At 45.0% G+C, this 18,339-nt stretch overlaps 2 protein-coding genes and 1 pseudogene across 6 annotated transcripts in view; all 3 read right to left on the reverse strand.

The window, feature by feature from the left end:
* Mocos (molybdenum cofactor sulfurase) overlaps positions 1-4,267 on the reverse strand; it is a 53,184-nt gene extending 48,917 nt beyond the window's left edge. The window contains exons 1-2 of the mRNA XM_015482424.2: positions 4,128-4,267; positions 3,588-3,993 (exon numbers count right to left, since the gene is read on the reverse strand). Of these exons, the coding sequence (XP_015337910.1) occupies positions 3,588-3,729 (142 nt within the window). The 5' untranslated portion in view covers positions 3,730-3,993; positions 4,128-4,267. The remainder of the gene's footprint in view (positions 1-3,587; positions 3,994-4,127) is intronic.
* Positions 4,268-10,996: 6,729 nt separating this feature from the next.
* Positions 10,997-12,707, reverse strand: LOC107139398 (annotated as a pseudogene).
* Positions 12,708-15,855: 3,148 nt separating this feature from the next.
* Elp2 (elongator acetyltransferase complex subunit 2) overlaps positions 15,856-18,339 on the reverse strand; it is a 49,449-nt gene continuing 46,965 nt past the window's right edge. For all 5 annotated transcript variants that reach the window (XR_007348837.1, XM_048806322.1, XM_015482426.2 and 2 more), the window contains one exon: positions 15,856-17,831. Coding sequence is in view for 4 of the 5 variants with exons in the window: in XM_048806322.1 (XP_048662279.1) it covers positions 17,675-17,831 (157 nt within the window). In the remaining variant the exon portion in view is untranslated. The remainder of the gene's footprint in view (positions 17,832-18,339) is intronic.

The following is an 18,339-nucleotide window of genomic DNA, read 5'->3' on the forward strand; positions in this document are numbered from 1 at the left end:
TCTCACTAAGTTGCTGAGACTAGCCTTTAACTTGCGATCCTCCTGCCTTAGCCTCCCGAGTCACTGGGATTAAAGGTAGGTAATATGGAACCCACCTATCTTCTATGTATTTTGATAATTTTTCCTGTATGTTTTATTCTTGTTGAATAAAGAATTATTTTCCTAGTTTCACTTTTATAATATCCATTGCTAGGGTATAGAAATTGGCTTGATCTTTGCACATTGATCTTGTTTCCTACAAGCTTGCTGAACTAGATTTTTAATTGTCTTACTTTGGTGTGTGCATTCCTTAGGATTTTCTACATCCAAGATTATGTTATCAGCAAATAGATACATTTTTTATTTCTTCCTTTCTAATCTGGATGCCTTGTATTCCACTTTCTTGCCTAATTGCCCCAACTAGAACCTTTAGTACAATGCTGAATAAAAGTGGTAAGAACAAACATCTTGTCTTGTTCCACATCTCAGGACGAAGGCTTTCAGTCTTTTTCCATTAAGTATGTTATCTGTGGAGGTTTTCATGATGACCTTTATCAAGTTCATTAAATTCTCTTTTATTTCTAGTCTATTGAGGGTGTTTCCATTCAACAAATATTTATTGAGCACTTACTTTGTACCAGGCACTGTATAAGAGCTGAAGACACAACAATGAACAAAACAGAAGCTAGCCTGATAGTGGCAGAGAATTACCATAAACAAGTAAATGCAAACTATGGCAGGTAGTGAGAAATGCTATGGCTCACTTAAGAAACATTTTCTTTAAAGTGCACACACATACAAATATAGACAACCACCAGGAAGGCACACAAGACACAACTGACAGCAACTGACTCTGGGGTGGTTACAATGGCTGCAGCTAGAATGACAGGGAGGTTCTCTGGCCACTCTTCAATTTCATTTGGCACCTTTTGAATCTGATACCATTAAAATGTATTACATAGTCTAAATTTTTTTAAATAAGGTTCTCTTTTATTAAAGCTTCAGAAACATAACTTTAAAATTAAAAGAAATGTTTTTGTTCATCCAGGCTTCAAGGCCCAACAGTGTACACATGAAGCCCCAATACACAGTTGAGACCCAGGTGACTCCTGTGAAGCTCCATGCCCCTTGATGACAGTCTTCTGCAGGACCATTTTTAAAAAAGCTTTCTCTGACCTTTGGTCCAACAGTTAATTTGGGGTGGGGGGGAGCAACTGTGTTAGATCAGCCAAGGTCTGATTTGGGGAGGTAGAGCAACAGAGTGGTTAACAGTGCAGAACCCAAGTGAACCAATCTGGATTAAATTTTGGCTCCACCACTAACCACTCTGGGACCCTGTTCCTACATCTGCAGATGGGACTAAATGAGTTGATATATGACAACACCCAGTCCAGTGCCTGGGACAGAGTAAACACCCCTCAGTTTTAGCTGACATTAGAAGCAGGCAAATGACTCATAACCAAGAAAAAGAATTCCAGGTCTATTCCGAGCCATGCCTCTGCCATTCTCTGTTTCATTCAGTGAGTTGTTATCAATCAGCTCCCTAAGTCTTCAAGAACTACTTGAACCAAATCTATGTATTCAATATGCTCCCTTCGCTAAGACAAGGAAATTCCCAGCCAATGGGTTGGGTAAAACGTTTCAGCTGTAAAGGTTCAGGATTTAATTATACAGACCCACACTTAGCCAGATAAATTTTCAAACCCACAGAAAACCTTCAAGGAGGGAGAGGAAAGGAGAGAAGGTGAAGGTTATATTAGTTTGGTTTGGTTGGATGCTTGGATCTTTCCTACCCTCTCTCCAGTTCATTTATTTCCATAAGGGGGAAAAAGTGAACCAGTTCTGAGACTCCCAGACAACCAAAATGTAGAGGAAATACTGAGAATTGCACTAAGTAAATAGAGGACACACACAACACGGTCACAAATACAATTGATGTTAAAAAGTCTCTGGGGGTGGGGGTGGGTAAGAGGGTTATCTCTGAGGGATCAGAGTGAAACCAGGAGGAACTCAGAAGTACCTCTACTTTTCAGGATAGTGTTGGGAGAAGTCAGCCAATTCAGGGATCCAAGTTTAGAGGAGATTTAGGAGATTAAGGAGGTGTAGTCCTGGAAGCATTATGGACTGAATGACACAGACTGGGATTTGCTTCAAAAGAATAGAGGGCCTCCCTCCCTCTGCACCTGTGGGTATTCTTAGCATAAGACTTTATTTCTGTGTGGTAGGAAATTTCTGTAATAAAAAGGAGAGAGAAAGAGGGAGGAAGGATATGTCCAGCAGGTGACAGTGTGACATGGAAGAATAGGCAGGGAGTAGAGAGGCTGGCAAAGACCACCCTGTCCCTCCTGACTCTCTCTACTTAAATATAGAGGGGACAACACAAGGAGGAGGCCAGGATCCTCAAAGCCTACCAAAAGGGGGGAAAAGTTATCATTATAAAACATAAGGAGGACTGGGACTGTAGCTCAGTGGCAGAGCACTTGCTTTGATGTGCGAGGCGCTGGGTTCAATCCTCAGCACCACATAAAAATAAATAAAATAAAGGCATGTGGTCCATCTACAACAGCGAAAGAAAGAAAGAAAGAAGGAAGGAAGGAAGGAAGGAAGGAAGGAAGGAAGGAAGGAAGGAAGGAAGGAAGGAAGGAAAGAAAGAAAGAAAGAAAGAAAAGAAAAAGAAAACAAGGAAACGACTCAAATCATTGCTATCCTGCCACAAACAGGAGCAGTCACCAGTTTATCACGATGAGACAAATAAACCAAGGTGCCCTGGCCCCTGACCTGTCCACTTCATCTGCCCGCTTCCACCCTTGGGCACAGGGTTCTGAGGCTTGACTAATCCCCCACCCCTAAGGTTCCTGGCACAAGGGTGAGTCCCGAACCCGAAGCAGTGGGGCTGGGGTCAGTCATCGCCAGCTCGATCTTGATTTCCAATTCAATCAACAGGTTCCACAAAAGCACGCCACGATCCCGATCTTCGTGTCCAATTTACTGGCTTGTCCTGTTCTTGAAAATTCAAATTGCAGGGTTCGCTAATTCTTCTAATCCCCCAGAGAGCTAGAGCTAGGAAGACCTGGGAGGCATTGCTCTAACTGCGGGAATGAGAAAAATGAGGTTTGGGAAATAAAAGCTACTCGTGGCCCCTGCCAGCGCAGTCTGGGGCGCCGCTTTGGAAGACCCCTGCCCCACGACCTCAGCCTCTGGGTCCCCACCTCGCGATCCCTCAGAGCCACTCTCCCAACTCCACTGGCTGGCCGCCCACGCACCGCTCCTGTCTCAGGGCGTGCATCAGAGAAGTCAAGGCCGCTGGACCTCTTGCATTTTGCAACACCCGTGGTGTAGTTGGACCTTTAGAATACAGGGGACGGGAGGGCAAGAAGAATCCTAAGCCGGGTTCGCCAGGGCTGGGGAAAGGTGGAAAGGATCTAGGTTGGTCCTGCCCCACTGGAGCGATAGACGAGGGAGCCACTTCCATGAAACCGACGCGTGGAGACATCCTTCCTACTCTTTTCAATTCAAAACGCGCCCTGAATGACAGCGCCGCCACCACTTGGAGCTGGACGCCTTTTCTGTGGGTTACAGGAGCCGCGTGCCCCGCACGCCCCCCTCACCTGCCAGGCGGCCGAACTCGCTCTCCCGCATGTCGAGCAGGCTGCGCGGGCCGTATCCGTAGGCGAGGCGCGCCGCGCTAGAGTCGCGGAACCGCGTGAAAGCCAGCAGCTCGGCCCCGGGTTCTGTCGCTTCGCTAGCCATGGCCCAAGTTCTCAAAGCCGGCAGGGTCTGGGAGGTACATAAGACCGATCCACGGTGACTCCGCCCAGGCCGCGCCTCTGGGGCAGCACCGGTCCGTGACCCGGGGGCGGCGCCTCGAGGGACTGTCCCGCTCTCTCCGGACGCGCTGACTCAGGGGTTTCACTTCGGTCCGCCTTTTTTACACCTGGAGCCGAGAGAGCGAGAGCCCGCTCTGCTGCCTCTTTGAAGGAATTCCCAGTGTAGCCCGCGGAGCTGCCCAGACATCTGGAATGCAAAATCCTTGTTTAGCTGTTTGTCATGGAAATACAGGTGCACAAAGCAACCTAGGGTTTTCCCTGCTGGCCATCCTGAAAACCGTGATTTTATTCCGCACGGCGACCCCGGGGACCTTCACCCACCGTAGTGTGAGCCGGCCTCTGCGCAGCGGGCGTTTACGAAGAGATTTGGATTTCTCCAGTTGTTGCTCCCCGGTGGGACGTGTGCTCCGCGTTTCTGAGAATGTGGCTAAGCAAAGGGTAGATAGGAAAATCACTACGCAGTCCACAAGCTGGTTAATAAAGCTCTCTGCGGCTGCGCACGGTTGGAACCGGGAAGCTTGGGTGCGACCCGGACGGGAGCGCCTCCTCTGCTCCGCCTTCGCGCCGCACCCGGAGAGCCCCGGCAGAGTGTCCCGGGGCATTAGTCTGTCAAGCAGGGAGGTGCCGGAAAACCAGGAGCGGGAAGTGTGAGGCTGGGGGTCTGAAGGTGTCAGGTGCACTAATCGTGGGCCAGGTACGCCCCGGGAGTGTGGGGTACTTGTGCGATCCCAAGTACGTGGTGGGCTACCCAGAGATCAGGAGACCAGGACTTCGAATCCAAGTGAGGCGAATGGTAAGGAAGTGTGAAGGTACTGTGCCTACAGTCATGCTGCAGGCCTGCCTCACTGGTCCAACTGTCGGTCCTGTAGTCTAAGAGGAATCTGAGCTGTTTCATGCTGAGGTCCCAGAAGGCCAGTTCTGCAGAAACAGTTCTTTCCTCTCCTAGAGACCTCTCTCACCAAGAACCTGAAAATTTTCTGCCTACCCATTTGGGCAGACAGGAGAGATGGGCTCAATTACGCACTCTCTCCCATTGAGATGGGCTCAATTACGCACTCTCTCCCATTGCACGAGGTTTTGTCCCTGATCTAGCTCCCACGGCCCCCTTCCCTGCCTCATGATGATGTCTCCCCAAATGCCCTTGATTTCAGATTAACAGACCCTACTTACAGGGTCCCCTATCAATAGGATCCATTTGCAAGAATGTCCTCTATATATAAGACCTTCATTCACAATTTCTTTCATTCATTCACTTGGCCAAATGCGGATGAGTGCTTCTCAGATTTAGGCTCTGTGGTGGTAGAGGAAGAAACCTCATGCTGAGGAGCTAGAATTTAATTTTTAAGGCTTTGGAGCAAAAGTGCCCCTAGAAGTGATTTAAGTAGACCTGTCTAATGACCATGGCCAGACTAGATGAAGCTGTGAAAACTGGGGACAGGGAAACCAGCTGTAAATTCTTGCAACTGTTCTGGCTCCAGTCCCTGAAGATGAAGCCTGAGGCTTTGGCAAGGGGCATTCCTTTGGTGTTCTTGGACAGCTGCTTCCTACAAGGAACATGGTAGACATTGGAAAGACAATGAGAGCAGAGGACTTCTCTGCTGAAAGCCAAGGCCGACAGGAAGAGAGTTTCCCTACTAGGAGAATGCAGAGATACCTTCCCAGAGGGTCCCAGAAGAGGAAGCAGGGGGAGGAAAGGCAATATTCCATGTGCAAGAGCCTAGAGATAGCAAATGGCTCAGCAGATTCCAGAAGCAGGACATTCAATGAGGCTGGGACATTCTGGAGCTCGGTGGGGATGAAGGGTGGGATGGAGAGCAAGAGAAATGAGTGGAGTCAGATTGCAATGTGGAGCAGGAACCTGGCCTTGGTCAGGTAGGGACAGGAAGATGTTAGGGAGTCTCACTGTAGTACAGTGACTGGATCTTTGGTGGCACTGAGGAGGGGTTGATTTCAGGGAGACTGTAGACAGGACTGTCAGAGGTTGAGCAGTGAGTGCTGATCTGAGTGTTTCTCCTGGTGAGGAGCAGTGAGTGCTGATCTGAGGCCCGGGTGGTATAGAAGTTTTGAATTCAGGAACAAAGGAAGCCTAAGTAGGACTGGCTGGGAGTATGTGGTGCTGTGGGATGGGGAGACCAAGTGAATGCAGGGAGGATGGGGCTCAGGCACAAGGAGACAATTTGGAGCTTGAATCAGGACTTATAAGTGGAAATTCAGGTGCAGAGCTCAAGATGGATGCAGTGTCTGGAGTCATATGGAGGACTTGTGAAGAGAGCAGCCCAGAAGCTCAGGAAAGCTGGTGGAGCTATGGGATCAGTGGCACTTAAGTGTTTCCTGCCTCATGCCATAGATGGTTGAGTCGAGGGAGACAACCAGAGCTGAATGCCATGGACATCTCTGAGGCTGAGAGGCCGATTAGGAGATGGATTAGAGGTTGTCTCACAAGCCAGCCCTGGAAGACCTTTGCCTCTCAGTCTTGGAGGAAGTTGGTGGCAAGGACGGAGATGGTAGTGTGGCTACAATTAGGATGGATCAAACCTTCTACCAATTTGTCAAGATGTGGGGGTGGGTATTTCCAAGAAGGCCAAGTTTGGTTTGGATAATGAAATTAATTTAGTATTTCCTGTTAGAGTGAAATATACACCTCCCTAAGGAAGAGATCCTGCAGAGCTAGATATTAAGGTAGCTAGGAAACAAGAAGGCTGGCACAGCAGAGGGACAGGTTTCTGCTAAAGCCTGGCAGTGTGCCCTGGTTGAAGCAACTTGAGAGCAGTGGAAAGAGGGACCAGAAACCCCAGGAAGCTCCCTCCCCTGGAGTGAAATGAGACCTTTGCTGTGAATAGAAGCTAAAAGGGCAGCTTGAAATCATGGCATGGTCGGGAACAAGGCTCCATTATATCTACACTCAAAATGTTCAAAACAACAAAAACCCACCAGTACTAGGCAGACCACAGGACTGAAAGGGCAGGAACACCCAGAATATCTTCCTGAAGTTGCTTCCCTGGGAGCATGGCTCCCTGTGTTCATTCAGGAGCAGGTCCATGGCCAGGCCCAGCCAGCCCCTTCTTAGTCCACTCTGTGCTGAAACCTTACCTACCTCCTGCTCTTTGCCTCCTCTTTATGCCACCAAGACAGGGAAAGGATTGGATACCAGGTATTCTATTTACATTTGCAAATGCTTTTTCTCCCAACTATCTGTGTGGTCAAGTTAACTCAAGTTTACTGTGGATTCAGCAAAGATGTGATAATACACTGTGCTAGATGCTGTGGACAAAAAGAAAACCATCTAATGCCCCAATGTTTAGACTTTGGTAGGCTTCTATAATAGGCTTGCATTGGTTGCCCATCCAACACCCATTGCCCCTGGTTTTGCTTTAGAAAACCACCCTAACACAGCAGCCATGTGGTCAGACTATGCCTCCAGCTCCAGGATAGGTCATCTCATGTTTCATTACATCCAACATGCTGGCCCCAGTCACTCAATGTGTGGCTTTCTCTTGCCCTGTCATTCATGTAGGGATAGTCCAGTCAGAGGAAAGTTAGGGACATGATGTTTAAAGGTTATATGCAAAAAAATATGTAATCTCAGAGACTGTTTGCATTCCTCTGCACTCTTAGGAGAAAAATGACCTGGAAAGGGCAGAGGTGAGAAAATTAAAGAAAGGGAAATAGGAACCTGATCAAACTATTACTGAAACCTGTCCTATCACTGTACTCTTTTCAGTTATGTGAGCCAATAATCCCTTTTGCCTATTGGAGATGACTTTCTTAAAACAGAAAGCATCTTATTGAAATAGCTTTAGACATATACACAAATAGAACACAGTGGCAGATACCAAAAGTATTATGTATTAGTATCAAATACTATGTAATTCAGAGAAAGGAAGGAATACTTGAAACAAAGAGATTAAGGAAGGCTTTTAGGGACTGGAGTTGTAGCTCAGTGGTAGAGCGCTTGCTTAGTGAGGCACTGGTTTGACCCTTAGCACCACATAAAAATAAATAAAATAAAGGTATTGTGTCCATCTACAACTACAAGTATTTGAAACAAAAAGAAAGAAAGAAGGAAGGAAAGAAGTAAAGGAGGTGGCATGAACTGAGCTGTATTTAATCATAATAGCAATAGATGCAAAGTATTGTTGTCTTATTATTTTTATGCATTACCCGTTTAATCCTCAAAACAATCTATGAAGTGGTTACTTTTTATGAAATTAGATTATCATTTGTTATCTTTCTCCCAGAATGAAACACCCTAATTCTCACTGAGCAGATGGCCATCTATAATACAGATTTAGTTTCTCATTTTTCTCTTAACACTAGGTATGGCCACAAAACTAAACTCTGGCCCAGGAGATCTGGGCAGAACTATCTAGGATGTCCTTAAAGTTAGAGACAGGCTTTTCCTTATGTCTTCCTCCTTTCTGCTATCTGGAGTGCAGAGATCATGGCAGGAGGACAAGCAGCCATGCTGGCAGGTAGAAGCCACAGATGGCAGAATAAAGTGAGCCTGAGATCCAGATCATATTAAGAAGTTCCATGCCTATCTTGGTCAGCCTAAATGAACTTCTTTTATTTTAAAGAGAAATTTTCTGACTTGTACAAACTGAAAGACAATTTTGCATTTTCTTTCACACACCATTGTATGTAAGCCAGACTGATACACTAGTATTTTTACTTATAGAGAAGAGAAGGGGAAGCTTGCCCACAGTGAGAGCCAGTGTGAACCTGGATCCAAACCCATTTATACCCGACTCATCAATTACTTTGGGACTCTTATCTGGAGGCTGGCTTTGAATTCATGATCGGAGAAAACAGCTGAGGAATGGAGGATCTGCCTCAGCCTCCCAAGCTGCTGGAATTATAGGCATGCACCACCCCAACTGGCTTCATTCTTTCTTCAGTAAAAGTTTTATAGGGGGCTGAGGTTGTGGCTCAATGATAGAGCGCTTGCCTAGCACATGTGAGGCCCTGGGTTTGATCCTTGGCACCACATAAAAATAAATAAATAAAATAAAGGTATTGTGTCCAACTGCAACTAAAAAATAAATATTAAAAAGAGTTTTATAGGATTAGAAAAAGGGGAAAGAAGGGAAGGGAAGGGGAATGTGACTAGGAAAGATAGTAGAATGAATCGGACATTACTATCCTATGTGCATATATGATTATATGACCAATGTAATTCTACATAGTGTACAACCAGAGAATGAGAAGTTATACTCCATATATGTATATTATGTCAAAATACATTCTATTATCATGTATAATTAGAACAAATAAAAAAGTTTTATAGGCAAATTTAAATTATATAAATATGTTTTTAAAGGATAGTGTAATGACCCTCCAAAGCACAGCTTCAAGATATCTCACTTTATTTTGCCGAGTGTTTCCCAGATATATTTTACTTTATGACACTTTAAAAAAATGCATAACAACATTCTGGGAAATGGTGTGCCTTGGATCACTTTTTTGAAAATTGTGGTAAAACAAACATAATATTTACCATCTTAAACATTAAGTTGGCAATTTGGTATGTTCTCATTGCTGTGCAATATCTGTAACTTTTTTGTGGGGGGAGAGGGATACCAGAGATTGAACCAGGGACACTCAACCACTGAACCACATCCCCAGCCCTATTTTGTATTTTATTTAGAGACAGGGTCTCACTGAGTTGGTTAGGCTGAAGCTGGCTTTGAACTCACAATCCTCCTGTCTCAGCCTTCTGAGCCACTGGGATTACAGGTCTGCCTGGCTTCTACAACTTTTTGTTTGTTTGTTTGCTTTAGTATATTGAACATCTTTCTAAAATAAACTATGAGAAAGCCATTCTAATTCAATGGAAGAGATGCTGAAGGATTCAAGATTAACATCCATTATTAGCAATGTTAAATTGAGGGAAAGATCAGTGAATTGTGCTTGTAGAATTCTGCCCCCATGGGAGATGGAAAGATCAAGCCAAAAGCCATCAATGGGAAAGATGAAGATGGGCTCTCAGAGCAGGGGTTTCTGGCTAAAAGCTGTTCCTTGCTCACTGCGTCAATTTTTTTCTCCCAGCCCCCTCAGGCTGGTTCTCTAGGCTAAGATGGGGTAGATGGTGTTTGCTGTAGTCGAGAAAGAAAGTGGCAGGCTGAACCCAGGGGTAGTGCTGAAAAGCTTCCCGAGTCACGCTTGGCTCAGGCTTCTCCAGGGAAGATGGACAGAGGGAAAGGAGGTGCTGGCACCAAGCAAAGGCTCGGTGCAGGGCTCTGGAAAGTTCAGAGGAGCTGGAGGCCCAGGTGGCAGGACACACCTGGATAGCAAATGAGAGAGAGAGAGTCTGCAATGCCCATACAAGGGACAGCAGTCCAAACCCTATCATGCATAGGCAGATGGAGTTGACAAAGACTTGCCCTAACCTGTCTCCCATGTGGGACTGACCTAGCCCTATCAAGCCTTTGGTGGGCAGCCTGGGAGAGCGGGGATCAGGGTAGCCCAGTGTTGGACAGGACACCATGGGAGACAGACCCCATGTGGTTTCTGGCTCATCTCCATCTCTCAAAGCTTTTGGACATGCACACAGCTGAAGGAGGTCTCCCTGGCGGAGAACTTTGGAAAGCTCCCTCTAGTGAGGCTGGGCAGGGGTGGCAGGGTGGGGGTGGGGACTGCCTTGAGAAAACAGCTGAGGAATGGAGGGATCTGGATTTTCCAGAGACTTCAGAGATGATGCCTGGTCTGATAGGAACCGTGATTCAATGCTCCGACTTGGGGCTAATTTGCCGAATGAGGTAGTTCCATCCTGACCTCTCTGGGCAGGGTTGGTCAGGGAAGACAGAAAACAGGCCTTCCCAAGACCCATGGGGATGAAAAGTGGCCAAGAAAAGCCAGATTTGGGCTCCCAGAACGCAATGAGAAAAATAGAGAGAGGGCCGTAAAGGATTCTAGGTGCAAGCTGAGCTGACGGCGCCTTCTATTCATGATTCTGATCCTGACATTCATTGGCTTGGAGGCAGAGACAGCCCTTCCCTGATCTTCCAAAGCCCCAGAGATAAAGGGACCAGCTGGAGGATGGGCTTTGGGGCATCCAAGGGCACAAGTGTTTGATGGCCACCCCTATGGAACTCAGCAGGGACCACAAAGTTCCAGCCTCAGTTTGTTCTCAGAGCAACAAGCATGGCACGGGGTTTGGGGGGGGCTTCAGTCTTGGAGACAAGGGCAGGGTTGCAGGTCTGTTTTCTTGGCCTGGGAATATTTGGGATTCCCCAGCTGAGCCATCCAGATCACCCTTTCTGGAATTGCCAGCTCTCTCCTCTCTCCTCAGTGGAGAGGAGAGTGGGTGGGAGGACAGCTTCACCCAGCGGGAGCTACCACCCCCTCTCCACGGGACCCCCAGCCCCTCTCCTGGGCAGGACCCCCGGGGCCGCACAGGCGTGTCTAGATCTCCATGTCCACGGGGCGAATGTTGCCTGTGTTGTGCTCTCTGGCCCACAGCTCTCTGTCTTTGGCCAGGTCCACTTTCCGAAGCAGTTGGTCCACAGGCTCGACTGTGCTTTGGTTGAACACGTCTGTCTCATGCCGCAGCTGTGTGTGCTGACACAGATGTTGCCGGATCATCTCCACCCTCTCCACCTCCAGCCGCTCCAGCTCCAAAGTGGTGGTCACCATCTCTTCAAACCACTTGGACTGTGCCTGGTTGTAGAGGTCCACACAACGCATGAGGTCATCACCAGCCTGTGTGGACTTTCTCCGTGCCTTCTTGATGTCCTCCTCTGTCTTGTTGCTCAGCTTGATCGCCAGCTGCTGTGTCTTCATCTCCAGGTCTCTCTGCCGCTCTGTGAGGGCTTTCTGAGCCTTCTCCACTGACACGTAGCGGCTGGCGAGCTGCTTTCAGAGGTCAGCGATATGGTGGTCATACTTTTTCATGTCTTTCTTGAAGTTCTCACGAAAGTTCATTAGGGGCTTCTCTACCTCACTGTGAAGCTTGGCGGAGAACTTGAGATGAACCTCTGCTTCATCTGCCAGACTCTTCTTCACCTGGGCCCAGGCTGCTCCCAAGGAGCCTTCCTCCTGTGCAGCCAAGGAGTTCTGAAAGAGCTTAGCCAAGTTCTTTGCATATTCTTCTTCAATCTTTATCCTCTCTCGGACGAATTCAGACATTTCTTTCTGCATTTGTTTGCCCTTCGGTTGCTTTTGGAGCAGCAGTTCGAACCCAGCCACTGTGCCATTGCCTTGGGGATCCTTCTTATCAGCCCAGAAGTAGTCACAGTAGCTCCACTCGGTTGGCTTTAGCAGTTGCTGTTCAGGCATGGTGTCTGGGTGAGGGAATGTCACGCAATTTATCATCTTCTCTGTGGGGTCAACTTTATTTTCAAGATTATATATTTTGTCTTCATTGCCTGAGGTTCTGTCTTCCAAATGGTCTTGTCTGTTGGTGATACTTTCCATTGAACTTTTAAGTTGGTTTAGTGATTCCTTCACTTCAAGGATTTCTTCTTTATTTCTTTTCAGGACCTCTAATATATCTTTACAGAAGTGATCTTTCATCTCCTGAAGCGAATCTGTTATTTTACTGCTTAACTCCTGTAGCTGCTCTCTTATACAATTCTTTAAGTCGTAGAACAGTTTTACTAAATACATCCTGAGCTCCTTCTCTGACATTTCTTCGATGGATTCTCTTATGGGAGCAGCTTGGTTTGTTTGGAGCACTTTATTCCCTTGTTTTTTCATTTTGTTTGTGTGTCTTCCCATCTGGCCGTCTGGATCTGAGGCAGGATAGTTTCTACTCTGTCGATTTGAAGTGTCCCTGAAGGTTTCCAGAAACTCGCAGATCCAGGCTCTGGTTTCTGCAGGCTCTGCCACACTGCAGGACCCAGAGGGCTCACCGAGGGAGGAAGGACGATGGATGAACTCTCTATGAAACACTACAGTCAACTCCCAGGTTCCTCTGCCACACCCTTGCCCCTGGCTACTACCATTTTACTTTATTTTTATGCATTTGATTACCCTAGATGTACCATATAAATGAAATCATACAGTATTTATCTTTCATGACTGATTTATTTCACTTAACATCCTCAAGGTTTATCCATCATCATGTCAGAATTTCCCTCCTTTTAAAGATTGATATGCAAACATAGTACATATATACCACATATTGTTGATCCATTCATTCACTGATGGAGACTTATGCTGCTTCCATCTCTTGACTATTGTGAATAATATTGCTATGAATATGCGTGTACAAAAACTACCTCTAATATTTTATGGTACTTGCTTCATTGCATAAATGTCCATGTGTCTTTCTGTCCAGCCATCATTCTGATTTTTTGCGTACTTCAAAGTTGCAGACCTCTTGGTAAAATTGCTGTAGGAACTTCAGTAAACACATCAATGACTAAAGTTCAATATTTGGTTTTTCAAAGGCATTTTTGAACTGCCATAGAAATGAGAAATGTGGCCACAAAGGCATACACAGGACATGTGTTCACTACAGAAATGTTTCTGAAAGATAGGAAAGGGCCCATTGTTAGTCATGTCATTTTGGTTAGGGCAACCTCCATCACCGTTTAGTAGCCTAGTTTAATAAGGGCTGCATAGACATTTAGTTTTGTCACCCTACCCACAGCAGGCCCAGGCCTACCCAGGATCTGGTGGTTGGAGTCTTCAGCAATCCTCTGTTGGAAACCACTCACCATGGTCCTGGATTCCCTGTAATCACCTCACTGAGCTTAACCCTAAGGGAACCCATTTTTGTCTGCTAGTTGCTTCTCTGTTGTTTTGGTTTTAATGTTGAGTTGAAATCCTGCAACTAATGTGAATACTTCAGTCAATAATTCCAGGAGTAGCCTGGAAGCTGTTCCCACATCTACCAAGTTTCCCTTCCCAGAAAACCAGCCTGTCCCTGAAAAGCCTGTCTTCTTAGATGTGGTCCTTTCTACATAGACATAGTACATGGATGCTCCTGTTGCTGAAGAACTCTAAATTCACCTCAGTTTGCTGGCAGCTTGAGGTGTTCCATCATTGTTAAGACAAAAAACCTGAGCAACTAATAAGGACCACATGAAGTCAGGGCACCACCAGCAACGGAGGCACATAGCACCCTGCTCCAACTCACCTGCAAATGTCCTTGAGGCTGCCATGTAGATTCTGGGGCCACAGTTATGTGTATATACCAAAATAATAAGAGCCTCAAACAGAAAAGATTCCAGGATAGTGACCCCATCCAGAGGAGTGATGAGAGGCAGTGGTCAAAACATGATGTTGTAGTGTGTTCTAGCAGATTACAAGTTGTGTTACAGTGCTTCTCATGCTTTTGGGTGTATCCAGTTGCCTGAAAGTCTGTTGAAAAAGATTCTTGGACACTACCCCTGGAGATCAATATTTACTAGGTTTGGCTTGAGGCCTGAGAATTATGGGGTTGTCCTGACACTCCAGTTGCCAGTCTGCTGACACTTGCAACTAGAGAGAAATAGAAATCTTCAAGCCCTCTCTTTGACAGTGAATGCAGAACCCTGGGGCTGGGGGCTGGGGCCCAGCCATTAGCTTTTTCTTTTTCTTTGTTTTGTTTGTTGCTTTTTGGTACTGAGGATTGAACCCAGGAGTGCTTTATCACTTAGCTATATGGCTAGCCCTTTTTATTTTTTTTTAATTTTGAGTCAGAATCTTCCTAAGTTGCTTAGGGCCTCACTAAATTGCTGAAGTTGACCTCAAACTTGTGATCCTCCTCCTGCCTCAGCCTCCTGAGAGTTGCTGGGATTACAGGCATGCATCACCAAGACTGGCTGCAATCAGTTTTGAACCGGCCTGCCAGGTAACTCTATCAAGCTTAAGAGCTGTCCAAGAAAATTTCATTCAGAAGCTCTCTCCCTTTCTACCTTTAAAATACAGCTCAGCAGGGACTGAGAGCAGGTTAGCAATAGGGTCTTATTACAGACAACCCAGGATTTGCTCATGCTGCCACAAATGATTCTGTGCTTTTCCTTTTCCAATTCCCACATTCTCCATTTGGACTTAATAATCAATTCCACTTTCCTCTGAAATTACTGAGAAGTGATTTGGTTGCTGGCTGTCCAAAGCAAACAGATACTCAAAACAATCCAAACACCTCTCCTCTATCTAGGAAAGTTGCATAGGTCAGAAAACAGCAATGCTTAGTCTGGTGCTTGGCATTAATCTGAAATTTGATGCTGTAAATTAAGCTAAGAAAGGAGAGAGAGATAAGAGGAAGTACAGGCTGGGGATTCTAGAATACACCTCAGTTCCTCCAGAGTGAAGTTTCCAAACTTTTTGCTTTAGATATTACAAATTACTGCAATATGATTCAAAAGGTGGTCATTAGTAGATTGACATGAGTGTGTAGAATTCACATGAATTATTATGCAGACTGCCCCAGTGCATAGCAAGTCCTCTGAATGCTTACTAACCGGAATTACACACGTTGATTACTGAGGAAGATGCTTCAGTACAACTTTGGAAAATTGTCAGCTTTGAAACTCAGTCTCTGGAAGGCAAGGCCTACTTTCAGGTAACCTTAAGGTGTTGAGTTCTGGGCTGTTAAAGGTTCTAAAAGCCTTAGTTCACTGAATCTGCTCTGGAATTGTGTGTGCACTTAGGTCAGAACAAAGCCCTATGAGACAATGCAGATAAAAATTCTTCAGTGAACAAGAACAGAAATGGCATCTTGCAGGGCAGGGTATTCTGGTCTCTCTTTTTCTCTCTCTCTCTCACACACACACACAGAGCTGAGGGTATAAGGCAAGTTTGTAGAGATGAAAATAGACTAGAACTACATTGTCCAAGAATGGATGGCCTCTAGTTACATGTGGCTATGGAGCACCTGAAATGTGGCTAGTTTGCACTGAGACAGGCCCCTAGTATAAAATAGTTCATAAATAATTTTTATGTGATTATAAAATTGCCCTTCAGTATATGTGGAGGATTGGTTCCAGAACCTCAGCAGATACCAAAATTCAAAGATGCTCAAGTCCCTTATATACAATGGTACTATATTTGAATATAACCTCCTGCATACTGTAAATTACTTGAAGATTACCTACAATGCCTAACACAACGCAAATGCTATGTAAATAGTTGTTACACTTTATTTTTTAAGGAATAACTACAAGACAAGTCTGCACAAGCATAGAAGAGATGCAATTTTTCCTCCTACTATTTTCAATCCGTGGTTGGTTGAATCCATGTTATGTGGAACCCATGGATAGAGAGGGTCAACAGTATGTTTTGTATATATTGTATTACAGTAAATTTAATATTAAAATAAACTTCACCTGTTTCCATTTATTATGTGGCTATATGTGTTTAAAATTACATATGTAGCTCACTACTGAACTAGAAATATTGTATAGCACAGGCCTAAAAATCTCCATCTAGAAAACACAACTGAACACCTTTGAAAGCAAAATATCATATTAAACAATGGCACAAAATTCTCACCTTCCTTTTTTCAACATACTGAATTTGCCTGATGACTCTATGTTCCAACAGGGCTAGACTCAAGCCCCCATCCTCATATCTCACAGTCCTGGCCTGCCTCTAACCTTCAGCTGGCACTCCAAGATCATTTCTGGCACCCTTGTCCTCCCTCAGCATCCTCCCCAAGGCACAAATATTCTACCCTCTCGTGGCTTCAGCTACTGTATACATTCAGATGATTCAGAACTCTATTTTTCAAAACCTAAATCTGTAAGTTTAAATGTCCAAATATTCTACTTTAAGTAAACCCACAAAAGCAGAACTTACGTACCTTTAAAGAATAAAGGATTGGCTGTAGTTCAAACTTATGACTGCTTGCCAAATTCCTAGAATAACTGGTGTATACTAGGAAGAAAGGGTCAAGTCCAAGTTAGCACACTGGGTGTGGTATGTTTATTTACAAAAAAATGTTAAAAATTGAACAATCTGGATTTAGTCTCTTTTTATTTTCTATGTCTACCTTCTGAAGAAGGTAATAAATATGATGTATCCCAAAGAGGATGCATGGTTTAGATATGATTCCAATGTGTTCCCCACAGGTTCATGTGCTGGGGGCTTGGTCCCCAGGGTGGTGGTGTTGAGAGGTGCTGAAACCTTTATGAGGTGGGGCCAAGTGGCAGGTGAGAATAATACTTTTCTAACAGGAGCACATTCTCACTGGAGTGTATTCTCATGAGATTGGGTTGTTACAAGCAAGTCTGGCACCTTCCTTGAATCTCCCTTTCTGTCTGCCTCAACAAATGACCTCTTTCTTCCACATACACTCCCACCATTATTATTCCATCTGCCATGAAGCTTTCACCAGAGCCAAGCAGATCTCAGGACCATGTTCTTGGAATCCCAGAACTCTGATTTAAATAAGCCTCTTTTAAAGTACCCAGCACCAGGCATTTTGTTACAGCAACACAAAACAGATTCAGAGGGATAAATGAAAAGGCCCCAAAATAACACAAAACCAGGCAAATGTGATCAAGTATAGCTGTTGTTCTTTTTTTTTTTTTTTTTTAATATATTTTTTTTAGTTGTTGATGGATCTTTATTTTACTTATTTGGATGTGTTGAGGATCGAACCCAGTGCCTCACACATGCTAGGCAAGCGCGCTACCATTGAGCCACAACTTCAGGCCCCAGATGTTCTTAATCTGGGACTTATGGAAAGTAGATCCAAGAATCTCTGAAAGTATGAATAAAGGTCTTAGGTATGTGTAAATATACATATAAATCTTATAACAAGGAAAGGGATGTACAGCTTTCATCAATTTCAAAGGATCTAGGACCTAAATAAGGACTGCTTTCAGACTTAAAAATGAAACTTGATTCAATTGTGAAGGTAAAGAAAGGTGATCTATTTACATGATAAACATTTTAAGACACCAATGATTGTAAGCATGTGATAATGAAGCCCATTACAGTGCACATTTGTTAACTCTGTATATCTTCACAGTGTGATCTTCACCACAGCTCGCAAAGTGTAACCAGTCAGCACCTTCTCCTTCACTCTGCTGGGCTTTTCCATTGCAATTCTTCCAGCACAGTTTTCTGATAGCAAGGGTATGACTTTGGCTAAAACCAAGATAAAGAAATCATAAAATTAATGTATGCCATGACTACAAAATATTTTACTGGTGCTATGGTTTGAATGTGAAGTATCCCCCCAAAGCTCACGTGTGAGACAATGCAAGAAGGTTCAGAGGAGAAATGATTGGATTATAAGCATCTCAACCCAACCAGTGAATTAATCCCCTGTTAGAGATTAACTGCGTGATAACTGAAGTGGTAGGCTGTGGATGCAGGAGGTGGGACTTGGGGGAGTGGCTTTGGGGTATATATGTTTTATCTGGAAAGTGGAGACTATCTCTCTCTCTGCTTCCTGATCAACATGTGACCTGTCTCCCTCTGCCAGATTCTTCCACCATGATGTCTGTCTCATTTGGAGTCCCAAAGAATGGAGCCGGCCTTCTATGGATTAAGACCTCTGTCTGTGAGCCCTTAAACTTTTCCTCTTTTAGTCACAGCAGCAAAACAGCTGACTAAAACAAGTGGGTACTCACCCACATGTTAATTTAATTAG

The sequence above is a fragment of the Marmota marmota genome, unplaced genomic scaffold (assembly GCF_001458135.2).
Source record: "Marmota marmota marmota unplaced genomic scaffold, marMar, whole genome shotgun sequence".
Taxonomy (NCBI): Eukaryota; Metazoa; Chordata; class Mammalia; order Rodentia; family Sciuridae; genus Marmota; species Marmota marmota.